This window comes from Lichenostomus cassidix, chromosome 2 (assembly GCF_008360975.1).
Source record: "Lichenostomus cassidix isolate B80296 chromosome 2, HeHo_3.0, whole genome shotgun sequence".
Lineage (NCBI taxonomy): Eukaryota > Metazoa > Chordata > Aves > Passeriformes > Meliphagidae > Lichenostomus > Lichenostomus cassidix.
The window spans coordinates 102757876-102785723 of NC_139482.1; the positions used below are offsets into that span (position 1 = coordinate 102757876).

The 27848-nt window shown below is 40.2% G+C and overlaps 1 protein-coding gene across 12 annotated transcripts in view; it reads left to right on the forward strand.

Moving 5' to 3' along the window:
- DLGAP1 (DLG associated protein 1) overlaps nucleotides 1–27848 on the forward strand; it is a 405566-nt gene that overhangs the window by 352560 nt on the left and 25158 nt on the right. For all 12 annotated transcript variants that reach the window (XM_085052618.1, XM_085052611.1, XM_085052617.1 and 9 more), the window contains 2 exons: nucleotides 22505–22878; nucleotides 26087–26178. In XM_085052618.1, the coding sequence (XP_084908744.1) occupies nucleotides 22505–22878; nucleotides 26087–26178 (466 nt within the window). The remainder of the gene's footprint in view (nucleotides 1–22504; nucleotides 22879–26086; nucleotides 26179–27848) is intronic.

The following is a 27848-nucleotide window of genomic DNA, read 5'->3' on the forward strand; positions in this document are numbered from 1 at the left end:
AGGTCACAACACTGAGCTGTGCAGGTGGTTGTTAGGATATAAACTCTGAACAAGACACACCAACTGCAACTCATTAAGCACAGAAGTGATCCCAGTAGCTCCAAGTATTTGACAAGTGGTGGCCTTGCATCAATTCGGGGTTTATAGCTCCGAAATTCTCTTACTGATTTTGAAAGTAGTAAAAGTAATGGATATTGCTTTCTGCTTTTTGATAAGTACATTGAAGACTGTGAACAAAATGCAGACAAAATGCCGAAAAAATGCCTATGGTGCTTGGGGCAGAACCCATTACATTTGAAGAAGTCCTTGGCATCTTCTGGAACAGGAGGTATCTTGCTCTTTTTCTTTTTTTATTTTTAATGTATCAGACTCATGAAAGCAGGGATCTATTTACAAACCTATCTGAACAAATAGCTCCAAAGACAAAAGGTAATTGCCTAATGATCGTCACTGTGGTAGCAACAAAAACTTAATTATTAATGGTAAGACTTCATCTCCACCATTTTTGCAGACTATTATGCCTTGTGGGATAGGGAATGTGCTTCATTAGGGGCTTCTCTTAAAAAATAAATGTAAACCATATGCACGTTCAGCTCAAGGTCTTTACCTCAGAAATAATTATGTCCATAACTACACACTGCCTGTTAGCTAAATGTCATTCAAGGTCTTCCTTGTAATATTAGAAGCATGAGTAATACCAGATTAACCAAGTTCCTGAAAAGTATTTTGAGGGCTATTCTTTAAAGCAAATTAGATTGTGGGACATCGCTCAAGGCAGAGAGAGGACACTGGAAACCTTGCAGAACGCAGCAGTTCTCTTTACATTCACTGCAGGGCTGTCTGTGTGTTGTTAGGCACAGGGCTTTTGTGCCTTCACATGTGAACATGTGAATATGAGCCACATGTACATGAAGAGAAAGTAAAAAAATGAAATCTGTGGGGAAATGAGTTCAAATGGTGCCTACACATTTGGGATCTCTGAGGTCGAGGGTAGCAAGTACACAGGCTAATTGTCCAAAGTTCCAATGAGACACAGAGAGGGATCATGATACTCAGAAATACATCATCTTATCTGGCAGGAAATAAAATACAGAAGCATAAGTGTGCAAGCATATGTATTGTGTTAAGCATACGTATTGTGTATTGTCCGTAAACATAGTTGCTGGCAAAAGGAGATTCTGCTATAAAAAAGGAACCATACCTCTAGTCAGCTCCTTGGCAATTTAGCTACTCTCTATTTCATCAGGTAGGAGTGATATTTCCAGGGATCACCCTGACCAGGGGTTCCCTCAGAGCTGGGGGTATTATCCAATTGCCATTTAAAGAACCTTAGAGGGGGCATGAATGAGTAAAGACAAAAGGGAAAGAGCGTGAGGGAGAGCAGCATGTGTGTGTGAGAGAGAGAGCTGCTCTTTCTTGTAGGAGTTAAGCTGGGAAATGAGACCTGTCCTTTTGTTTTATGGTGAGTGGAGCCTGGTTTTGGGTCTGGACATGCTTGTTTGACCCTTGCAGTATCAGATGTGACCTTTTGATGGCAGCCACATGGCCTCAAGTCTGTGGAGTGGCACAAAGCTGGCAGCTCTGCCCTGCAGTGTGGCACAGTCCCATATCAGATCACCACAGGTACAGGGCAGCATTGAGTGGTCCTCAGAGGGATGCCAGTGTGTTGTGCAGCACAAGCTGCCTGGTGTCCTGCCACAGTGACCCCCCCATTCCCACAAAAGCACCTGCTCATGGTTGGTCACTGGCTATGGATGTACTGGAAAAATCATGGTGTGTTCTCACTACACAATATACTTGTACACAGTCACAAATCTAGATCTATTTCTTTTCAATTTATACCTGTGTAGTTCTGTTGACCTCGATGGATTTATCAAGGTGTATGTCAGGCCAGAATCAAAGCCTCTGCTCTGTCAGTGAAAAGGGAGTCAGAAGCTGGGTTGGTGTGCTAAACAAAACACATGATTACTAGGAGAAATGACTTGGCAGGAGTTGAAGCACCAGACATACAGAAAATGTTTGCTTTGAAATTCCAGAGACTTGACTGTCCCATTGGTTTTTTGGAATGCTTTGATTTAGTCATGTGGGGTGGGAGCTGGCTGTAACCTTGCAAGGGCACTGAGAACAGTACCTCTTGCGCAGCTACAGGAGATGTGAAGGGAATTAACTGTCAGCAAACTTCAGGGAGACAGCAGATGTATACGTGGTTAAGAGAAGTTTGGCTGGCTTGTAAAATTTATTTCCACCACAAGATCAAAAGTGTATAAAATATGTAATCCTTGGATGTGTAATGTATAACAGGACATAGCAGTGTAAGTGAGGGAACAGCAAATTCATTGCATGCGAATTGCTGAACAGTTTCACTCTTAATTACTTGAGAGCAGGAAAAAAGAAGGCTCCTGCAGTTTCCGCGAGTACAAATTGCACGTGCCCACAAGGAACTCAGGATTTGGTGCATTTTAATAATCCATTTTATGATTCATTTTCAGAAGTAAACATTCCAAGCCAACTCTGCTTGCTTTTGGGTGCAATTTACAGGACAACCCTTGCATCAGCAGAATGAACTATTGACGCAAATCTCCTTGCTGTACTTGAGTACTCATCTGATTCATTCATGCACTCATCAGTTAAAGGTAGCTTGTGTACCTTTTCTGCCTCTACTTAGGTCACTAGCTCAAGGGTGGCTGTAGTTTGGGCTCCTCCAAAAAAGTTTCAGTGTCAGAAAAGCAGCAGTGGGACTGGATGCTGTCCCCATTTTGCTAGGGACTCCTGCTGGGCTCCTACCCCATTACACATCTAGGATCATGCCTACATTCCTGGTGTTCACACTGTATGTTGTTAACGAGGTTTGCATGAGAGGAGAGAAAAAAAACACCTGGCTGAAATTTCTTCACAATAGCTTTAGTAATTCAGCCCTGTTCTGTAGCTTTTATATATCCTTAATAAGTGGTTCCATCTATTTTACATTGTTACACTGGCATCTTTTTTCTAGGATGATAATAAAAGTAGGGTGGGGGGGAACACTGATTACACACTTTAAAAGTGGATGTAACAAAAGGAAAGAGAAATTATTAATGCAGTAAAAATGTTCTGATGGTCCACCTTCTTAATAACCCAACTATGGAGAAATATTCTGACTAGATTTTTTAAAAATATGTGTTCCCACTGGGAAATCATCTGATTCTTTCTCATTTCCCTTAGTCTCTGAGAACAGCCACATGCCTAAACCTCCCAGACAATATCTGATTATCAAATTGGAGAGCACAAGAAACATGCTGACCAGGGAACCAGCACAGGCCAGACTACCCTTGAAAGTTGGGTTTTCTCTGGGTGGGACCTCCTATCTGACAGCACTCATTTGTTGTAATCAAGGAGATTTTTACTGAAGCAAAAAAAGAATAGGTAGGCTATAGTCATTGCTGATTTCTAGACTTTAGGCTTGCTAGTGAGTCATCTGCCCATGCTTTTGAATCTCCCTTTGGTTTTTTTTCCAGGCATCCTAAGAAGGTGGTTGGTGCCCCATCCCTGTCACTGTTTAAGAGACATCTGGACAATGCCTTTAATAATTTGCTTAAACTTCTGGTCAGTCCTGAAGTGACCAGACAGTTGAACTAGATGATTGTTGTAGGACCTTTCCAACCAAAATTATTCTATTCTACTCTTTGGGATTCTGTTTACTTAACATTGCACTCCACTATAAGGTCATGTGAATAAAACGTATTTTTTTATTCACCTTGGGTGAATAAAATGTATTTTTAGAGCACAACTCTTATGAGGAGCAGCTGAGGGAGCTGGGGTTGCTTAGCTGGGGAAAAGGGGGCTCAGGGGAGACCTTATCACTGTCTACAAATGCTTGAAAGGAGGTTATAATGAAACTCATCTCCCAGGTAATAAGGGGCAGGACAAGAGGAAACAGCCTCAAGTTGTGCCAGGAGAGGTTTATATTAGACAGGAAAAATTTCTCCACTGAAAGGGTAGTCAGGCATTGGGAATAGGCTGCCCAAGGAAGTGGTGAATCAGCATCCCTGGAAGTGTTCAGAAGACATGTGGATGTGGCATTTGGGTATACGGTTTAGTGACAGACTTGGCAGTGCTGGGTAAATGGTTGGAATTGATGATCTCAGGGGTCTTTCCTAACCTTAACAATTCCATGATTCCACGAAAAGGTTTTAAACTATGTTAGGAGGTGGTATAGGAGTTATGAGAAGCTGGCTGCTTTTAAGAATTTGGATTTTAAGAAATGAAGATTATTTTTATTGTAATTGAAAATTGACATTTTATTTGTGGTGAGTTCAGTTGCCCTAGCTGCGTCTCTGAGAACACTGCAAGCCCTCTGATGATGAGTGCTGCAAATAGCACAGTCAAACATGTCCACAGCAGACAGGGAAATTGCATTTCATACATAATTCACAATGTGCTACAGTGATCCCAGAAGGTCAATATCTTTTGTTAACTCAGAGGAAATCAGAGAGAAAAGCAACAAGCATTTGTTCCCCTGATCTTATAAAGAGCTGTCTACAGACTGCTGATTTCCACTGCACAGCACTACACAAACACCAAAGTGGAGCTCTTCTGTGTATAGAAAAGCAATACATCTGAGACAGATAAACTGTGCAGGTAGAATAGTGTCTCTTTGTCTCCAGATTTTCATCTCAGAGTTTGACAAAAATTGAGAAAAAGACTAAATACAAACAGGGGCAACTTTGTGCAGCAACATGCTGAAGTTTAACATTGGGATTCCTCTTGCCTAATTGGCCATCCAAAATTAGTCATCTGGGCCTGCAGTTCAGTAAAGGGAGGGAGGTAGACATTGCCAAAGGGTAGTTCATCCCCTTCAAATATAGCTCCTGTAAGGAGGGTGGGATAACTTACTTGAGAGAGTGCCTGTGGTTTCCAGGTATTTATAGCCATTTGTACAGGTGCCCCCCAATTTTTCCTCTTTTTGTTTTCTGGATCTATTTGCTGAGTGGATTGTGAGTGTGCTTTGTATTTGTTTCAGATTTCCTTTTGCAGCAAGGAACTGAAATTATCCAGATTGAAACTGTTCAGCACACAGGAGGATTTTCAGATAGACAGTACTGCAACAGGACATAAACTGCATGTTGGAAAATTTCAGGCATTGTATGCATACTCTGTGCAGTCAGTAGGCACTGAGATGGGGACTTTAGCCTTCTGGGCAAAGAGGGTGACATTTACTGTGTTGTTATAGAAAACAAAACAGCACATGCACAAGAGGCTGGTGATAGAATAATGCAGTGAACTTGGGAGCAAAAATATGGTGTCCTGAGAATCTGCAGGAAAGGAGGAGCTCAGCTGTAATCACACCTGTTTTGGGATGGCAGTCAGGCTCAGGAAGAGCATCTGCAAGGCTGCAATGTGAGGCCAGGCTGGGGAAGGGGCAGAGAGAGGAAAGAGGCCACAGTAGAAACACAGCATTTGTCCTACAGACAGAGAGAGATGTGGACACCCTGAGGTAAAGGGCTTCTTTTTCCTGCAGAAAGCATGCTTTTGTTTGCCTAGATGCCTGTTAGAACAGAAAACTGTCCAGGAACAGACAGGACTAAGTCAGGAGAACAATGTGTGTGTCTATGTGTGAGCAAGAGAGAAGGCAATAGTATTTCTGTGAGCAGTGTTCACATGGCCACATATGGGCTAACAGAAACTGAAAAGCAGCTATTCTCTCTCTGGATGTAATTTGAAAACCATCATTAATTAAATAATGCTGTCCTTTTCTTTCCAGACTAGCTTAATCTGTAACAGAGTGTAATCTGTTGAATAATAAATATCCTCGTGCTTCATGGAATGTTCTTTAACTACATAATGATGCATGTCAAGAAGAGATCTGTGGTTCTCCTTGAGCATCTCCAAAGTTGTTTAGATTTGCCTTTTTAACAAGGTTTTAATGTAATCACTGCAGAGAAATATCATAAGGCAATGGTGGCTTGCAGATGGTCTGGAGACCATATTAAAATAATAAAATCCTAAACCAGAGAGTTAAAACACAGGCAAGAAGAGTGACAAGCAGGCCACAAATGTGTGGCAGGAATTTCATTTGCAAACACAAGGGATGGTCCACAAAAGCTACTCACTGGTGGAAGGACCTTTGATTTTTCACTGATTTCTCTGGCATTTTGCATTCATCAAAAACCATTTTTAAGATGTGAACAGCTGAGAAAGCAACATGTGGGTCTGCGTGCTTTATGCCATCACATAGGGCAAAGACGTGAATGCATTTTAGGAAAACCAAGGTCCCATCAACAGTGGGCAAGTGGAGCTGGTGAGCCACCAAAGCTGCCACGTGCAGTGTGTCAGCTTCCACAAAAAACAAGCCTGTTGTATGTGATCTGTTACCTGTTGTGGCTAGCACAGTTTTTCCCATGGGAAGTTTTCTTGTGTTTTTGTAAATAAAGATAAAGTTTGGATGTTTTGGAACAGTGTCCCAGAACTTGGACAGTGCAGGCCTGGCCAATCAGGCCTGGGGGAAGGCTTCTGACTGACCAATCTGGGTGACTTTTGAGAACTTTATAAATGTGATGAAATCAAAACAATAAAGGTCATTCCTTCTTGCCACTGAGAACCGATGCATTCATTACTCTGCTAGCTGCTCAACAGCGACAACCTGTTTATTTGCATGGACAGTAGAGTGGACTCACCTGCCTGCTTCACTTGCAGTTCTGGCAGCGTGAGGGAGCTGGGATAGGTGCTGCCCCTTAGGCTGGGCTGCAGCTGCTTGGTGGCACTGGAACAGGAGTTACTGACACACTGGTGATCTGAGTTTTTCTGAACACACAGTCAAACATTCACTTAACAAATAGTCCACAAATAACAAATAGCCTCAAATGTTGGTCCTTGTTTCAAAGTCAAAGCTGTTATGTTTTCGTGAATTCCAAAGGGGAATAGCTACTCAGTACAACATACCTTTTTAACCCATAACTGACTAATAAAATATTTATATTCTATTCAATAGCACATCAAAAATTACATGGATTTGTGTGTTTCTCCCCTCCCACACTCCCTTTGTGTGCGCTAAAATGAACACAAAATGGCTACCTTCCATTAGGCTCTATCCTCCTTAGTGACTAATGGATTCCAAGTACTACAGAAAACAGGTCTGTATCTGCATTCTGCAAACAGCTTTCCTCCAAGCAGTCAGACAAAAACCCCCAAATCTGCATGCCTTCAAACATTGGGATATGAAAACTAGAGAGGTCATTTTATTTTCTAAGAGAAGGCAGCCTGAAACTAATTTGTGTTCTTTTTACCCTGTGTTAGACACAGATGATTAGTCTGAAAGGTAAAGAAAATTCTCTTCAAGTAAATTAATCTATTCATACTTAGATGAGCTATTCTTCTGCTTTGGCAACCTGTGGAAATGGTAATCTAATCATGCCACAGTATTAGTATCCAATATGCTGAAAACTTGTAATTCATAGCTCAAGGGAAATGTGGAAAATAGTTGAGAATCCAGTAATTATAGGGCTGGTGTTAGAATGAGCAGTGAAATAATGTGCATTATTTTGCTCATAAGCAGAATTTATTTTTTTTTTTTTTAGCCCATAGTGAGCAACTGAGCTGCAGGGTTTTTGTCTTTGACAAAAAGCTGTAGGACATCTGGTGCTATTAACTATAATTCCCTTCATGTCCCAGTAGCACCTTTATAAAAATAGATGCACATGCATGTACACTTACCTTAAAGCTGAAGGAAAGAGTTTCAAGAAAGAAATTGTCTCTGAGTATATCTCCATATGCTGTTCTGTGAAGAATTGGCAGGGAAATAAGTTGCATTTGGATCCAAGCCAGCTCACGCTGGGGACACTGACCTCCTTAACCTGTTGCGTTTTCCTAGTTTACCTGTAGGAAAGAATGACCTGGGCAGCTTCATCCTCATCTGGAAAGGCCCAGGACACTGGCCAAGCCTTTGAAGCTCTTCTGCTCACTTCCCATTGCATTTCAGTTTTGAGGTTTTAGCCCTTTTATTACTGCAAGTTCTATGTGTTTTCATTAAGTGTTGGGATTTAAGTCTGCATAGTCAGTGTTACAAGATACCTTGGGACTTAACGTGAAAGCTGTGGATAGACCAAATCCCTCCCAGTGTCATATGCTGAGGAAGCTAAGAATGCTACCCAAAAGGACCATCCTGCAAAAAAACCCCAAAGATACAAAGCAAGCTCAGGAGGAGAGTATGCCTTGAAATTTGTTGCATCATGCAAGATGAGAAGAAAAGCAAAACTCAAAAGCAGGGTTGAAGATGAACATAGCTCTGTATGCGTACGCCTGGGTGGCTGTATTGATGTGCTCAGGCAAGTACATGCACACAGGTATTTATTGTACTTGTGGGCTCCTCTTCCTTGCCCCACACGCGATGCCTCACCCACCTGTCACCCTGATGCGCGTTGTACAACGTGGAGAAAGATTTTCCAAATGCGTTTCCAAGAATAATAATGCCATATTGTTTGTATTAGAAAACTGCATGTGCACAGTTCATCTAGCCTCTGCCTCATCTGGCAAAGTGCAAAAAAACATTGTGTAGTCAGGAACATGTGTTAATGATGCAACTGATGTTAAAATTGTCACGTAGGATGCATTTCACACATGGCAGGCTGTGGAAGGTCATGGGAAGCTCAGTTCTTGTTCAAGTGGCACACAGGAGTCTTAGGAATGTGAAATATAGACTTTCTAACCAAATTTTTCTTTCGACAATGTATCATTTATAAGGGAGAGGAACGTATTGGGTGCTCAACTCTCCTTAGTGAGGCTAATACAATAATCTAGGAGGTCTTACTTTTAACTTGTAAGGGTGGATATGAGGAAAAGAAGGCTCTGGAACATTTCAGAGCAGCTTAGGGCACCAGCTGTAATGCTAACCTAAATTAGAGTAACTAGTGTCTTCCATCTTGAAGGCCTCTTAACATGCTAAGGGCTTCCTAGGGAGGCAGTGGAGTCACCATCCCTGGAAGTGTTCAAAAACAACAAGACATGATACGTCATGATATAGTTTTAATGGGTGGTATGCAGTTAAAGGTTTACCTTGATGACCTTGGAGATCTTTTCCAGCCTTAATGATTCTATGATTCTGTGCCCCACAGAGATCACTTCCATTCTGTTGTGTAAACATGGCAAGGTTTGAAATTATTTCTGTCTTGAAAGGTTTAGCACTTTTTCCTTTATCATTGTAGGGTTGTTCATAAATAGAGATAATTATTTTGCCTTTTTAAAATCTCAATTCCACTTGTGATTAAAAATAGACACAAAGTGATTTCACACAGTCATATATAAAGACCATTAAGGGTATCCTTTTCCAACTTTACATTTTAGCTTTTATATAAAGTGTTTCTATATTTTTTTTAATTATGAAAAAAAATTTAGAAAATAGAAAAAGGAAAAACAAATTCCTGGACCAGTGATTTTTTTACTTGGCTCTAAGGGGTTAAAAAAATTGCTCAGGAGAGGAAAATAGAGAGGAGAAATATGAAACAATCTTTTCCTGTTGAGATGACATTTTTCTCTTGATAAACAGGTGAAATCAGCAGGTTCCCAATCTCAAAGAAAACTGCTGTGGTGGCCTACTTGGCTGTTAATACATAGCACATTCAACACATGTATAGGAAAGTCAACTGAATGGGATAACAAAAAAAATATGACTCACTCACAGTCCTAAGCACCAAATTCAGGAAAACTGCTAAGAAAGTTCTTCATCACTTTTTGAGTATATTTTAGTCCTGGTGTACATGAATTAAACAGCAGTTTTAGGCACAAAAGAATGGCATTGTATGTCTAATAAGCTGCCTTTGAAATTAGTATAATGTATTTGTCCATGCTTTTTCTGATCACTGAGCAGGTAGGGGAGTTTGTGCCCTGAGAAATCTTAGATAGAAACAAGTTCATGCACACACTTTGTTGCTGTTTTCTTACCCAAGTCACTCAGCCAAAGTATCTTGAATATTGCCCTTTTTAGTCTTTAAAAGCTGAAGGGAGTCAGACCTGCCTGACCTTTGACAGATGCTGAAGAAAACACAGATTGTGGGAGAAAACTGCTGGCTCAATGTTCTGTACTTCTCTGCAGTAGTCTAACTCTGGAAATTCTCCAGAAGTACTGTGGTTATTCCACAATAGCTCTTCATCTGGATACTCTTAATCTCAAATAAAAAATGGGGGTGTAGTGATTCAGTTTAAACCACTTCCAAAATGCATAATTACTCCAGAGTAATTGCTCTTCTGGAAAGCATCCAACTAGCCTCAACCCATCCTCTCAGCTGGGTGCAGTGCAGCCGTGGATGATGCTGCTGTGACCTACAGCTAGGCACACTCTGTGTATCCTCTTACATCTCCTGTGATAAAAAGTAAATTATATACAAATTTTTAGTAACAAGGGCTAAATTTTTTTAACAGATTTACTCACTGAAACTGATTTTAATCTTGAATTTTAAATTTCTATCCCAGTCCTCACTATTACACATGTATTTGTTTTTCATTTGTTAACGGACAATTTAGGAAAAGCAGACCCTGGCCTGTGGATTATTCATCATCTGTCCATTTTATTTATTTGCTTTTTGTGCTCAGTGATTGGCATTTGACAGTGATGCTGCTCAGACTCTGTAATTTGATGAGAATAACAAATAATGAATAACCACATGTTAACCAGGCAGATAAAGGTGCTGGTGTTAAGACAGACATTCTTCAAACATCCATGCAAACAGAAATTGAGGTCATAGAAAGGTTTTCAGGCAAAACAGAGATGAATGAAACAGCCTGAGTTGAACCAGGCTGAAAGTTGCTCTGTGCAGCATCCTTGGTTTTGACCAACATTTGCAGCTATTGGTATTAGTGTGTTCGTTTATTTATTTACTTATTTATTGTAAACTGACCAATTTGTACAATAGGATCCAGACTTGATTTCTTCCCCTTCCTTTCACATCCTGTAGGCCTGTGGTAGCATCTTCAGTCAGAGATTTGGGTTTACCCAGTAAAGTCTCAGAAATGGATTTCCAATCCAAAATAAACACCAAAACTATAGGGGTAATACTGGGGGTGTGATAAAGGGGTCTTGTTAGAGGGATGGCTAAAAAGAGGAAGTTTCAGGCTGGGTGGGGCAGGAAATTGTAGGGAGAAAAGTCAAAAATTGGAGCTTTGGTTACAAATTTGATCTTTCCTGCATTTCATGCACTGAGAGATGTGGAGTATTAGCTATGTGCATGTGAAATTGCATGGATTTTTTAGGTTTCACCTTGCTGTCTTTGCAAAGATTTCCTATTGGCCTTGTGATCTTCAGAAAGCACCTATGTAGTCTAAAGATTCAAAAGGTCTAAATAATTTGAAGTGTCAAAATTTGTTTGGGCATGTTTGCTTTCTCTTCTTGTGTCTCAAAGAGGTGTCCTGAGTCTACCTTCAACTTAGCCAGCCCAGAATGTCTGGGTTTATCTTTCAGCAAAGTCACTACAAAATGTGTTATTCTTTTTTTTTTTTTTCATTTAAGTAAATGTGAGAAATGCTAAAATTATTTTGCTGTCCTGGGATTAGAAAAAAAGGGAGATGCTAATGATGAGCACTAATTCCAAAATCTCTTGCTAAAGTAAACTGTAAGTGGAAAACAAAATTAGTGGTTTAGAGAAAAAAAAGTTTATTCTCGTGGTTCTGTACTGTGACAATGCTTCTTTGTCCTTATACAAATTATGTAGAATAAACCCATGATTTTTGCCACTGGAATGATATGGCACAAATTCAGGGTTTCAGGATCATGATGGCAAGTTTCAAATTTTCCACCTCTACTAGACTGATTTTTTTCATAAAAAAGAAATTCACAAAAAATAGGGGGCAAAGGCTGTTACACTATTATGAGACATGCATTTAATATCTCCAAGGAAGATGTGGGAGTTTGTGTCTGACATCTCCTACAAACTGTGAATCTGAGTTCCCTCAAAGCCCTGTATTACAGGCATTTCTTTAATAAATGGAGAAATATGTGGAAAGAAATGACAATGTCTTTCATTTAAACCTTGCTTAAAAGTCACATAAGACTTGTTAGTCTTCTTTTGTGCATACCAGGGCTACAACATTTCTTTATCTAAATGTCTTCTGGGTGCTAGTTCAGGACTCCCAACAAGAAGTGATTTTTGTGCTCAGATATATTGAAATGCTCTTATCTGTTCACTGTAATGACTGTAAATGAGATGTCAATATTTTTATGCTCAGGGCACTTGGGCTGATCCTCAGGAATTTTTTCACATCAAGTCAGTATTTTCAGCTGATTTGTTGCATTATTAAATAGAACTCTTGTCATAAAAACAAGCAAAGAGCTGAAAGGATGAGGTCACTCATGGTGACCTCAGACTTATCACTGAGCAAGGATGCAACTTGTTCATTTGAATGTAAAATGAGGGGATAGAAATCAGGGTTTAGTGTAGATTTTAATTCCTCTCAACACCAAATATGTATTTCAAACATTTTTCATGTGTGTATTCACCAAACAATTCAATTTTTTTCAAGTTAATTCACAAAAAGTGATAACATCCTCAAGCTTCAGTTTTGCTATTTTGCCTGAAATTAGGCCAAAGATAAGTATAATTTCTTGTGTAAACACTCTGTCTACATTTCCTCCTCATTTGAGACAGGATTGGCTTTTTCCCCCACAGTGCTAGAGGATCTGCCCTGACAGGTGACTTTTTGCAAGTCATCTGATAACCTTATCAGCAGAGGCAGAATTTTTGAGTTGGGGCATAATTCTGTCTCTCAGGTGACAAGTTACTCTTCAGCCTGGAGCACAGATTCAGTCTGTAATTTTCCTTCTTCCTTCCTTTCTTCCTGCTATGAGAAGCTCTTGCTTTTGGTCTTGGTTTGGATTTTTTAGGAAATACACAAGCATAATTCACTTGTTTTAAGCATTCCTGCTTGGATTGGAACACCCCAAAAGTGATAAGTGTGCTGAAAAATGCAGTACTGGCTGCTTGAAAACAAGTCAGTACTTCCCTGTCTGAACAGATGTTCTTGCTCAATAGGCACGTGATGCTTTTCTTCCTGAAACCTGATTTTCTACAGTGATGTTTATAAGTATTTATCTGTGAGAATAACATAGTGTGCTGTTATACCTGCATAGGTCTTTTGACCCTATAGTGCTATATTGAAACTCACAGTAAAATGGTTTAAATCAATTCTTGTGGTGCTTCATGGCCCTTCATAGTACCTAATCCTATCTTTTTTATCAATCACATTCTTCTTTTAGTTGATATTGGCTTTTATTTTCTTGTCTTTGGCATTTGTACAGTTTCTTCCTAACATCTATCTGATTGAAATACAGCAGCCCTTCATCATCACTGTCATTTGAATAACTTTTAACTCTTAGCCAAACTATTTAATACAATCTTATATATCAAGTAGCATAAAACAAGATTCTCAAAACTCAAAGGTTTACTTTTGAGACAATGTCAAAGAAGTAACTCCTTGATGGCACCAGGTACTAAGCAAAAAATTTAAGCATATACTTTCTTTTAAGAGTTCAGAGAGATTTGAGTTGGTTGCTGGATCTGATGGCAAAGTGCTTTCTGCTGCGAGGAATCACAGCCTACACTCAGCAGCATCATAAAGTAGTTTGATTAATAAAGTAGGTGGCTACTGTACCAAAAATACTAAATCCTGTCGCATATAGGCTGTATTAAAAGCATTTGAGTAGCCTGGTTCAGAGCAATGACCTTCTTGATTGCTTAAAATCTTCTGAATAGCCTTAGGGTTGAATAGCATGCAAAACTGGTGTACCTACATTTCTGTATTTGCTGTTTATATCAGTCCCATGATGACTGGAGGAATATAACCATCCTATGTGTATTTGTAGTGTATGTATATATATATACACACACACACAGCTGTCAGCTGTCCCACAGTGCAGAACTTCCCCATTGTGGGACAGCTTCGAAAAGTTCATTAATAACAATACATTAGAACAATGGACAGTCATTGTATTCTCTAGTCTAGTGTACCTTTAAAAAAATTCCATAAAAAAGTAAGCAAACCATGCAGGCACAAATGAACTCAAATACAGCAACCCTGAAAACTGATTATGACCCAGAAAATTAAACTTCACAAACTCTCACTGGGTTAAATGATACTTATACAGTTTTCTCTGCATTCAAATGGGTGTAACTGATAACAATGTGCAGCTTGTTTGCACACCATGGCATAAAAGGAAATCACTTTAAAATCATTGAACTGATGCAATAAATTGCAATTAATTATTTCAAAGAATCATTCTTATTAATTGCGATAAATTATTTCAAAGAATCATTCTTATTTCCTTCATTTCCATTTAAGTTTTAAAAAAAGACATTAACAGTTATATTCACTTCTACATGTGTCCACATCAGGGGTGCGTTTGCAGCAATTTAAACTAATTAATTTCTAAGCCAATTTAGATGCATCACTAATCAAATTCTGTGAGACCAGCTTGATACCAATGTGTGCAATAATACAGAATTCTGCTTACCCTACCTTAAGTTTATTAAGTATTCAGAAAACCACTGGGAGTAAAAACCAGTAGAAACTTGTTTTCTTGGTGCTAACATCAGCACCAAAGAAAGAAAGTACGGTTCCACATTGAGGAAGATGGAACAACTTTTACAGACTTTTTTTATACAGAAATCACACTTTGAAATGTCAATACCCCAGCCAAGTGTTGCCTTTTGAAAGTTAGCTGCAGGGAAGAGCTTAAAAGAAAATCCTTGCCATGAAGTTGAGAAGAGTGATGCAACATAAATACCTAGCTAACTTGAATGCTACATGATCAGATTACTCAGAGATAATTGGCTTGCTTAAGTCTCCTCCAGGGTCACAGGCTGGTTTCTGGGATTCAGGGATTCAGAAGGGGAGAATCCTAATTATTCTCTAGTCCAACCTCCTGTGACAAGAACTATACAATTTCAACTTGCAATGTCTCCATCAAATTTGTGACAAGCTCATCCTAAAATGATGCACTGCTACACCTGAAGGGAGAGCGTATAAACAAGAGTGTTTTCATGTGTCCAGCACTGGTAGTTACAAATATTACATGGTAATTTCAAGAAATAGCACATATGATATGCCCAAACACAGTGGCAAGTATGGGCTCCTCTGTGGCACACTCACTTCTGGCATGTTGAAAGAACTACTGATACAGTCTGGAAATCAGGTTGTATAGTCACACTTTGGGTGAGGTTTTCAAGAATCCACATTCAATTTAGAAATGTAAATAAGAGACAGGTTTTCAAACAATAAGCACCAGGAACTGGAAATGTGCACTTGTAGACAAAGTCTTTACATTCAACCATTCCTCAGTAAGCAAAAAAAGAAGGGATGAATTTTTCAGAGCATGCTCAGATTTGAAAATTTTTAAATACACCTTCTAACTATGATGGCTAGATACTTGCAGAGAGTCCAACCCCGTGTGCTACTGAAAATCCAGGTTTTGGTTCTTGCACTGAGTTTTGACTTAAAGAGCTGTTTACATATATGCGTCTGTATTTGGTTAGCACAACTCCACATTAAAAAAAAATTGCCCATTTTGTTTTATGAACATTATTGCCAGAGGGGAAAAGATGCAAATTCTGGAATTTGAGAGTGCTGCAGTAACACATAACAAAGTGTTATATCAAAGAGCCAGCGAAGTTTCTTCCTGGAAAATGTATGGGAAAAGAATCTGATTTCATTAAGCTACATATTATTACATTTCTTTACTGTTACACGTTCTTGATCTAAGTGGAATAAACTACCATATTTCACAAGATTTCCTCTGTTTTCCATAAAAGCCTTTTACCAAATTAAAGTATTGATATTCAGAAAGCACACTAATTTCTTACCATGATGATTTTATGACATATAAGTTCTGAAACATAAAATACTTTTAAGTATCCTATTTTTATCTAAAATTATAATGTTTCTTGTTTTCCATTATGGCTCCAAGATGGGGGGAAATAAAGTTTTGGTAAAGTGCAGAAAGCATTTAAATGGCTTGCTAGACATAGTTTAAGCAACAGATCAAGCAGTGTTTCCCCAATTTTCTCAGAAAAAAATGTTGTGCAAGTGAAAAGAGATGGTAATTAATTCACATGCTAACTAAAAAAGACCATTCTGCTGTTCTGTTTTTCTTTTTTTTCTTTTCCTTTTTTCTTCAGCATGTTTCATTGCATGTAGAGGTTGATATTCCATGTGAGAGACCTTCTACCAAGACTTTAGTAAAGCAGTTTGAATCTTCAAATCTACAGGAGAGCATCTGTCCTGAACAGACTCACATCCTTATCCTTGCAGTTCCTGGTGGTGTTTTTCTAGATGCTTTGTTGGTAGCCAAAGTTTAAGGGCAAGGCTAAAACAGTTTCTCTTCTGGCTTCTCTCAGCCTGACAGAATTTCAGTTTGAGCAGCTATATATGATAGCTGTGTGCATACAGATAGAGCAAAGTGCTAATTGCTTGACACCAGTAAAGTTCACAAGTTTTGGGAGTTAAGTATTATATGCCATCAGTGATCCACTCTGGGTAATAACTTTCAGTTTATGTGAAATCCTTTTTCCAGAGATTCAGTTGCTTTTAGACTCCTGACTTTCAGGCTGCAAGAGCTGATTTGCTTAAGCTGTGTGCTATTAATGTACTTGTCATTTTTATATAGAGAGAAGTTCAGCAATGGCTGTGTAGTACAAGGAGTAAAGTGAGTCTCCTAGGAAGCCTTCATGCCCTGGATTTTGTCTGTGCATCCATAATTTGTGATAATATCCTAGTGATAAACTGCATTTAGCAGACACCTTTCGCTGTCTCACCTGTTCTCTGCACAATAATTCAGCTTCCCTGGGATAGCAATTAAGCTTCTGACTGGCATCAGCAGCTTCCAGCAAAGAAATTAATAGGAGAAGAAAAATCTGCTGGAGAAATATTCACCTGTCATCCTCTGGGTATGCACATGCAGATTTTCCAACTCAATTCACTTGAGATGCAGGATGAGCCATATTTAGTCTCACCTTCAGGAGATCCTTCACTGTATCTAGCTGGGAAGCAGGAGGCACCCTACTTACACACAAAAATGTCCAGATTTATGAAAAGATCACCAGCAACGGCTTTAAGCCTGTGAGAACATGGGATATTAAATCTGTGGTGCTACTGTGTGCCATAAAAATAGTTTAAATACTTTGTATAAATTTCTGCTGGATTTTAGTTATATGTTTTGCCTGTTTCCTAAGACAGTGAAGCTCAGGCTTTTGTCGAATAAGGTATCAGCTTGATGGTGAGGGAGGTCAGGAAAAAGCATGGCCTTGGCTGAATTCTTGATGGTGTGGTATCTAGATTTCAGTAGTTCTCATTTGGGATAATGACATCCATAACTCACTGTGGTATTATTCCCTTGGGCAGTTTAAAACTTCTTATAAAAATCTTTGCTTCAGTTTTGTAATAGTAAATCTCTACAACCTCAGAAGCCATCTGCTTAGTTTTTTATTAAGATCATTCATGCTCTGTTTTCACACCAATTTTTTGCATGTAAAAATAATAATACAGGATCTGAAACCCTGCTTTCAAGCATTCCCCCCAAATCTCAACAAAATAAGGAAATAAGTGTATGGTTTGAGTCTTACACACCAAATCAAGCACTGCACCTCTAAACTGGGGCTGCAGTACTGAAGCTGAGGTCTGCTGGGATCTGCCTGTATCTGTGTTTTGTGTGGCAGCTGTGTGAGGTGCAAGGGCACCACTGTTAACACACCCATTTAACAGACAGGAAATCAGAAGACTGAGGTCCATCTGTGCAGGGTGGAAGAACTCCTGCTCTTTATCCTAATACTTAGTTGTGTACAAGTTAGAATCACAGAATCATACAATGGTTTGGGTTCAAAGCGATCTCTTAAAGATCATCTCATTCCAAACCCCCTGCCACGGGCAGGGATACCACCCACTAGACCAGGTTACTCAGGGTCCCATCCAACCTGGCCTTGAGCACTTCCAGGGATGGCACATCCACAAGTTCTCTGGGCAACCTGTTCCGGTGCCTCACCACTCTTTGAATAAATTTCTTCTTAGCGTCTAATTTAACCCTGCCCTCTTTCAGTTTAAAACCACTGCCCTGGTCCTGTCATTATCTGCCCGTATAAAAAGCCCCTCTCCCTCCTTTTTATAAGGCCCCTTAAGATACTAGAAGGCCACAATGAGGCTTTCCTGGAGCCTTCTTCAGGCCGAACAACCCCAGCTCTCTGAGCCTGTCTTCACAGGAGAGGTGCTTCAACCAACTGATCACCTTCATGGCCCTCCTCTGGACCCACTCCAACAGGTCCACATCTTTCATTTGCTGAGAAAGTTGAGTCCTTTTTTGCTCCTTTTAAACTGTGGAGTTCATGCTTTTTCTCAGAAGATACACTATTATGTAACTTAATTTTAAATTTTCACTTTCATTTATTCTTGTTAACCAAGTTAATATGAGACTGCCAAGTTAGAAAGATGTTGCTGATGTGTCTCATCATTTACACTGTTCAAAGTACTGGGTGAATTTGATCCCTTCACAAATATTAATCTGCTTTGGGGTTCTCCTGAGCACCCATCCACTCAGTCAAAAATTTGTGTTTGCATGCTGATGTTTGCTCCCCAGGGCTCATCTCCCCTAGTGAGCATGTTTAAACAACTGAAGTACTCTTACAATGAAACATTCAAATTCAAGCCTTTATTATTATGCAATCTGGGATTATTTTTTTTTTATCATTAGACTTCCTTCTGAACTGGGTGGTTGACACTCCCTGTTCTAAATTCCTGTCCCATGAGCTAGTTGTTTGGAAATACTGGCTAGGAGGACAAACACCGTGGCTTGCATTTTTTTCTTTTTTTCATCTGGAGAAAGTGATTTTTTCACTAGGTATTTGGGATTAAACTGTAACCTGAAGGCAGTCCACAGAAACAGGATAAAGATCAAAAGGAAAAGGAGAGCATAACTTAGAGGGCTGATGCACTGGAAACAGTGAGCCTGATTCAAAGTACTTTGGCTGTCTGAGGACTCTTGTGCATGACTTAACTAGTTTCTGGATTAAACCTTGCATATGCCCTAGGAGAGGAATGTGTGTACCTGCTTCAGCAGCATGTGCTCTCTGGAAAATACTCTGGAAACTAGTCTGTGTTGTTTCAAACTGAGGGTTCATATACACTTTTACTATTCAGAGAAATATATTTCTGATTAACTCCATATCTAAACAATTTTAATGATTCACGAGACTACTTGACTCTCCAGTCAGATCAGTTTCCGTACAGAACTCCACTCCTTGATCTACGTCCAAGAACATATTTATCAGGGAATTTATACAGCCCTTTAAATTCACTTCCTTGTGTGAATTAAACTAGCTTTCATGTGCAAAACCCCTTGAAATTTCCCTGTGTGTGAAGTGAGGATTTCTCCAGATTTTTCACGTGTCCTGTGATCCTGTAGTCTTTCCCCTCCGAATCCTCCTGCCGGGCATTCTGTCTCTGCGGCAGGAGAGCTGGAGAGATGAGTTTCCTCCTTTCCCGCAGGGGCAAAACGCGGCATGGATGTGCTCTGTGTGCTCTCTCTGCACAGACTGACCGCTCAGGCTCTCCTGGATGGACAAGGAGAGCCGCCAGGGTTCAGACAGTTTTCTTGGGGAGCACTCGTTTCGTTTTTCAAGCAGCTTAGCTTTTAAAACACCGCGGCCACTCGAGCAGCCGCAGATCCTTCAGGCTGCCCTGACACGAGTTGCCAGGTACTTGAGAGCTCACGGAGAACTGCGCGCTGGCTTTTCATTGCTGCGCCTCGGCCGCTCGCTCGGAGGGCTCGGCCAGCTCCGGCACTGAGAGCAGCTGCCTCCGACAGCCCCGGCATTGCCTTGTTGTCGTTTCTGCAGAGGAGCGGCAGGAGCTTACATCATTTCCAGTAATGAAGTGCCTGGGGCTCTTTTATGACTTGCACACTCTGCCTCTCCGGAGCTGTACAGTATGTGCTGCGTGACTCCAGGAAACCGAGGATTTGTTTTGACTTGCTAAAAGAACGTTTTGCTAGTTCTCTTTACAATTTCACCGTATGACTTGTCAATTCTCTCCCGCTCTTAAGAATAACTTCAGATTTAATTAGCTGAGTGCAAACATCTTTCATTGCAGTGTGGATTATACTCCTCATTGAGTACATTTGCCGACAGAATGAAAGACAACTTAATCAGGCAATTCTGTATTTGTACTGCTGTGTCCAGAGAGCATGGTAGCTGTCAATAGACAGTTGCTATTGAGTTTCTTTCTAGAGGGGGATGCCCAGTGATGTGGGGACCCGTCTTGTTAAGGCTTGCTCTTTGCTCTCTCCTACCCAAGACCTCTTTTCAAGTGTGTTTCATTATCATTTCCCTCTCTGCTATGTAAGAAAAATTATACTTATGTGCCGTGCTGGGATGTACTGAAGGTGCTGTCATGTCCCCAGAAGTTCCCTAGTGACCTTGCCTAGCATATTTTAAATGGTGCAATTTATACTTTGCTGAATTGCAAAGCAGCATTGCACACGAACCTCTGTGAGGCAAGTTTGGCACCAGCTTCCCAAAGCGTTACCTGGATATCTGCTTGTATATGTGCTTTGAATTCCTCTGTGCTGTATTTCAGTTTGAATTTCCACAACTCAGAGAATGTTCTCCAGACCATGAACCCCCTGGAGAGTTTCTGGGGTATCCTGACCCAAGCAGCAACCTCCACAATTCTCCATGAGTCCTGGAGTACAAGCTTGTGTTGCAACAACAGCAGCTGATTTACCTGCATGTGCAATCCCAACAAAGGCTTTTTGACAGCATCAAAACAAATAAAGAACAGCACAACATTCATAATCCCCTTTGTAAGGCTGTCATGCTTTCTGGTGGTTCCAGATATTGATCTTGTCATGAGCACTTTATAAAACACCTTTAACCCCTATTAACTATTCACTCCCCCAGAGCTAAAATTTGACAAGTCCATTTTTAGCCATCTCTTCTCTCAGAGATGCCGTGGTTTCTGTTTGATTCTTCAGAAGTGAATCATAGTTTCAAAACCCTCACTACCTGAAACACTTTTTTCCATTAGCATTCAACGTGTTTAACATGGGTTCAGACACGTTATCAGAAACTTACAGTAGAGTCCTTTAAAAAAATCCCTTGTGATTTCATGCCCTGGAAACACCTTTTACACCATAACTATTCCTACAGCTATGGGGAGATATGAGGCATATGGATGTGAGCTAGTCAAATTAATACCATAATGGCTTCTGGCTCGACATGCAGATACAGTGCAAACAGAGAGCAGAACAGCTGTAGCTGAGTTACCTTTTATGTGGGTGGCATAGACGTCTGCCAATTAAAATGATCTGATGAATCATTTCTTGCCATATGATTACTGTTAATAAGAATTTATGTTAACAAGTTTGTGTCTGAACTTTGCACAGGTTCATGCCTGCATTTATTTTGTTAAAAAATAGAGAGTATCATGGTTGTTTTTTGTTCTTAATGGACTTTCTTTCCTCCCTTGAAAGCATTCCAGGACTTCAGTAATGCAGAGCTGCCAACTAACCCTTAAAGGAAGATGTTTTTATCTCCATGTAGTGCTTTCTGTATGTAATTCTGTGTATACAGAACAATAGTTTTAACTTGGGAAACTCAAGCTAAGCTTCTAACTCCATATAGCAGCACTTACAAAGAGGGCGTGACCTTCAAAATATGAACTTTTATTAAAGTCTCTGTTATTGCAAATGTTTATACTTACACTTTCCCACTGAGTGACAGGTTTTAGCCATTGACTTCATTACACTAAATCCCTGTGTGTGAAACCAAGTGATTTTTTTTTCCAGAATTGATGTTATATTTACAGTGAGAAATTAAGCATGGCAAAAGGTTACTTTAAATATATCCTCAGCAGCTTTCAAAGCATTTCAAAGTATTTGAGAAGTCTGTGCAACAAGTGAGACATTTTACAGAAAGAAATATGCAAGTCCAAACATGGTGGTGTTAACAAACTTTGATAGACGGTTTGGGAATATCTCTTTCCTCAGAAAAATGCAGTTTGAAATTCTGCATATAGTAGGACAGGGCAGAGAGACAGAAAACAATTTCAATAAAAGTACAAAAACTGCTTGAAGTACAATTTAGCTAGGATAAGTTGTTGGAGACTTATTATCCTTGTGACTCTTGCTTGGGAGCCATAAGCAGAACAAAGGTTTTGGTGGAAGGACTTGTTCCCATGGGACTTAGAGCAGTCAGTAGAAAATACACTGAGGAAAACAATCCTAAAAAGACTGAGGAGGAACTTGGCAAATATATACTTTCTCTCCCTTTTTGCCCTACTGCCAATTCTGCCACTCACGTAGGAGGAATAGAAGACACTGACAAGCAAGGTATTTCTATGGCACTTAGACTGAAGCTTTTGGGGGCTCTTTGGCTAAAAGAGGCAAAGAGCCTCCTCCTCCTCACCTCTGCTCTGTCCATGCTCACTGATGCTTTGATATCACAATTGCATCCATCTTCCCTGCAGCCTCAATAAAACAAGAGCTCTCCTATGTTTTTTCCAGTGTCATCCTGCATTACCACGTACAAGAAGACACCACCTCCAGTCCCGCCGAGAACCACCACCAAACCGTTCATTTCCATCACAGCCCAGAGCAGCACGGAGTCTGCCCAAGATGCATACATGGATGGCCATGGGCAGAGGGGAGATATCATCAGTCAGTCTGGACTTAGCAACTCCACAGAAAGCCTGGACAGTATGAAGGCACTGACAGCTGCTATTGAAGCTGCCAATGCACAGATCCACGGCCCTGCAAGCCAACATGTAGGGAACAATACTGCCACTGTCACCACCACCACAACCATTGCCACTGTTGCAGTAGAAGATAGGAAGAAGGACCACTTCAAGAAAAACAGATGCTTATCTATTGGAATACAGGTACAGTACATGACATGGATTATACGCCTGCCATTGTTTTGGATTTCTACATCTGTTTTACTGCTCATTATACAATGTTTTGTGTATTTTTCTTCTTGTCTTGGCAGGTACCTATGAAAAACTTGCATCTGCATAATCATTCTGCATGGTACTAATGATGTTTTCCTAATTTATCATAAATACATCAGATGCAAGGATTTGTTTGAATCTCTGTGCTGCTTGTTATTCAGCTCTGTTAAATTACACACATGAGCACTAATCTATGAATCATAACACAGCAGGGGATAGAAAGGCATGAATTAAATCATTGAAAGGGAATGTGTAAAACAATGATTTACATTACACTATCACCAAAAAAATATTTTCATCCAGCCTCACTGAATTAATTGTTGCTGCTTATTCATGCATTTCTTAATGACTGGTAGCCACTTGAATGAGGCAGCATTGTTCCTATCTCAGCCTCAAGAGCAGAAGATAAGTTCCTTCTGATTTGCCCTGGTTAAAGAAAATCACATTTTGTTACCTCTAGTGGAATGAAACAAGAAAACTAACGCTGCCAAAGTTCATTCCTGTTTACAGAAAGGACAAGAGTAAATAAACTAGACCCATGTAATCTACTTTCTTAATTAATCTTTCCCACCCACCCACCCCCCCAAAAAAAAAAAAATTATGTGCATTGGACTCCCAACTATCTGCTTGCAGGATTAGTTTTGTAACAGAGTACTTGAATTCAACTGCAAATCAACACTGGTTTTGATGGGAGATGAATCCCAAGCAAATAGAATAGCAATCCACAGCTTCTCAGCCTTCACAAGAAGATGCAATTTTTTTTCTTGCAGAAGGTGGCTGTAAGCACAGCACTTTGTGCCTGGACAAGCTTATCTGATTAGTAAAGCCTAACAATTTACCATGAAATCTCTGTATCACCCTGATGAGATAGAGGAGAGGTGTAGTGCTGAAGTATGCCATCCCAGGGGTAGCTGCTGGAGAAGCTGTGACTTTTCTCTCACTTCTTTTTGGAAGGGCAATAGTAATTATTGCCTGGGGGTTCAGTTCCGTGCCTTTGTTGTAGAGTTTTATGGCTTCACAGCTGTTTGTTTTGGGTATATTCTGAAAGACAGGCTGATGTTCAGTGTTAAACACAGGAGCAAGATCCAGGTGGAACAGGGATAGAGGAAAGCTCTTCTGTTACTTACTCCCATTCGTAGCCAAGCCTAAGGTGCTATTTCATTATTGTAATCCCTAATTGCACCAATCAAAGAAACCAAGACTCCTCAGAAGACAGAGACCCTGCAAAATAATGGGTACAAGAAAATAATTTCCATGTTTGCAGAAGCCAAAATGAACAACAGTAATGTGAATCACAGTTCTTGAGAGACCATCTCCCTGCTGCCTCTTCTTAAGGTAGTGTTGCAAGTAACAAATGCTGCTTTTGAAAGGTATAAAGGCCTCAGTTTCCTGAGATCTGAGGAAAATAGAAATCCAAATGCTCTTCAAGCCTTTGACAAGCTCCGTCTCAAACTTTGAAGTTTACAGATGAAAATATAATCACACAAAATAATCATGAAAGCTGGGGATGGTACGTGAGGGTCTGCCAGGGTGGGTTTTGTCTACAAACCAATGGAGATGCCTGAAGATGGGATGACATGGATTGAAACCTTCAGCAGTGATACAGCCTTACAGGATTCCCACCCTCACAGTTGTGCACATCAGTAAGATTTTTAGAGTCAGATAGGCTTCACAGATAAAAGAAAACTACTTAACTAGTTTGCTGTCTGATCCATTTTGCAGCATTGTTGCACAAGCACTCATGCTGGTACGGCTGAAGGGGTTGTGTGGGAGTAGAAATACCATAAGACAGCTGTTGATGCCAGAAATTACTTCTACAAACAACTGCCCTAGAGGAGGCAGGTACACTGTCAGTCCTCTGACTGGCAGTATAGAGTCAGTCTCTCTCCACTGGACTGTAAAGGGAGCCTAGTCTGATCCAAGACCAAGTATATACCTTAATCATAGTTTGACCCATCTCTGTGGAACAGGGCAAGCTGCATTAGCCACAGGTTTATTCTTGGTTTGCTTTCTCCTCTGCCAAATAAACCTAGTGTGCACTTCTGATGAATGTCCATGTGTGTCCTCTACACCCCTCAGTCACTCTTAGGACACTACAAGCCTTTGCTGTAAATCTGCTGAGCAAACAAGAAAAGTTAAGCAAAGAAAAGCCGTTCCATCAAAAGGTTGCTTCATGCTGTCAGTTATGGGATTTAAGGTGTGTTTATCTCCCCAGAACCTCAGTATCAGGGAAGTACCTCACCTCACAAAACAGCTTCTGTAACTCCTGTCCCTCATTGAGAACTTTTCCTGCATATGCTGGTCACGTGGCTCTCAACAAGAAGTTGCTGGTGGAACAGCCACCAGCTGGAGATTTTGCACATCCATGGTCAGTTAGAGTCTACAGGTCACTTCATAACACTGCTATGGCCCAAAACTCTGTCTGCTGGAAAATGTTTTCTTGTATGACTATCTGTGTTATACATAGCATTGGGATTTAACAGCTACACTGATTGGACCCAAAATATTGTGACTGTGCTCAAAGACACATCTGTGGTTAAATTTTAACTTTATACCATTGATACAAGTCTCTTCATGGAGATGGCAATGTGGTATAAAGTTCCTGCCCATGCTCCTGGGGACCACCTGTTCACATGGTGAAGCACTAAAGAAAATGCAGATAAGACTCACGTCTGCTTTCTTTAAATCTTATCTCTGCAGTGCTCTGATTCGAGGCACTAACATTTAAACAAAATAAACACATATTTTTGACATGAGTTCACATATGCATGCATGTACAGACAGAAGGTAAAATCAAACAAACAGTGGAGCACAATGCCTGGAGTTACAGCTGCCCAGAGATGTACTCTGACAAATGTGAGCATCCAGCCTCCATAAAATACTGGATAAATCCATCTGCATGTTGCAGGCTGAATATTGTCTTACCATAAATGCTTTATATATTAACAAGAATAGCGAATGTTCACTAGTAACATCAGAAATGAGCACACCACAGACAAACTATCTGACTAGATGAAGGAACTAGTAATGGTACAAGCTCTGTGTGCAGACAGTAAAGGTGCATAGAAACTGCAAGTAGCTGGGTGACATCTTTGCTAAAATATATTGTAATTACCTTCTGTGATTTGGTTTTTTTAAGGTTGATGGTGCTGAAGAATCAACCATACCAGGTGACAATAAAGTAACCAGTAAGTTCCAGTCCATAGGAGTTCAAGTAGAGGAAGAGAAGTGGTGAGTAAAAGTTAATACTGTTTTCCTAAAGTAAATAATTATGCTGTAACTAATTTTTAAGAGCCCTAGTTCCTGCACACATGACCACATAAACCTGCTTCCTGGATGAACTGTTAGATCACCCAGCTGAAAAACTGAGTCTTATAAGTGTTGTAGCTCTTATTTTTCAGACAGAATTTTTCAGGACCAGCGAGAAAACTGGAAGAGAAGTGCCACATATTTTGAGGGCTAGTATACTTTTAATAATCTGTTTTTTCCCAGAAAATCTTCCTAAACAATGGATAGTTTTGCAGCTGGAGTACTAATCTTCGGCGGGGGGGGGGGGTGGTTGCAGCAGCATAGAACTGATGAGGAAAAGTTTGCCTTGTTTTTTCAGCAGAATAATTTCAGCCACATGTAGCAGTGCACTGGCACAGCCAAACTGAATGCTTTTACTCAGGTATCTCACCCAGACATCTCTGCATTACAATTGCTCCCTTGCAAAAAATTGTTGAGATTACAAAACAAGCCTGTATAACTCTGTTCTCCCTAAAATCTGCAGTATATCCTGAATTAGTAAACAAATATCCTCCAAGAAAAAATTAAAAAAGAAAAAATTAGAAAAAATAAACTCAAACAGATGTCTTTAAGGGTTATGTTTCTTTCTGATGACAAATTTGCAGTTACGTTGCAGGGCAGCATAACTGTGCATAGCACTTTGGAGACACGTAAAGATTTTGAGTGCTTGACCACAACTGCAAATCTTATTTCCTTCCCAAAACTGGACTCCCAAACACATGTTGCTGTGTCTCCAAGAGTCCCCCCAAGTCTTTGTTCTCTTTTCTCAGGCCGCGTGGGCACAGTTAACTTTTGGATGCTGGAGCCACTGTCTTGATAACTCTCAGTACCATGCTGTGTTGTAGAAGTCTCAGTGCAATGTGACTTGTCAGTGAGGGAAGAGTTAGGCTTGCAATCTCTCCAGAGAAAACCTGGGTGCAGCAAATCTGAGCTGACAAAATTCAGGCCTTCTCCCCTTCTCTGGCCTGCTGACTGCAGGACAGAGTGGAGATGTCCATTTTCACACTGTTTTTTCCTACATTTGCTCAAAGTACTCCAAAATAACACTTTGTCTACACCATTTCCAATTCAACCAAATCTTCCTGCAATGTAGCAGAGCATTTTTTGTGGTTTTAAAAGGGTAAAGTGATTTCAGCAAAAAGAAATGTGATTTTGCAATGACCCTGCTAGGCTGTTACCAAGTTCCTCATTAACCTGCTAAAACATCTCTTGCTGGCAGACATTTCTTTATATGTTAGACCTTAGCCCCATTTACCCACAGCTCTTCCAGCACTAGACAAATGAGCACATTAGAATAGGACTACTTCACTTCAGCCTGAGCACAAAGGAAATAACTACCCCAAAAGCCCAACCCTCCCCCTCCCCACGAAGAAAGAAAAAAATGGCTGTTTGTAAATACCTTACTGCCAAAGTCCTCTTTCTACTGCAGTTTTTATTGCTCCAGAGAAAAAGGTAAGATTTGCCTGTGAGAGTCTGCCCTGAGAATGCAATATTTCTGCATTACTTACTGACAGCTGTGTTTGGGGGTTTCCTTGCTGATAAAGTTGAGGTTGCTGCTGTTTGGAGAAGACGGGCAAGCAGCAATCTATCATGGACTTTCAGAAGTGAACTGG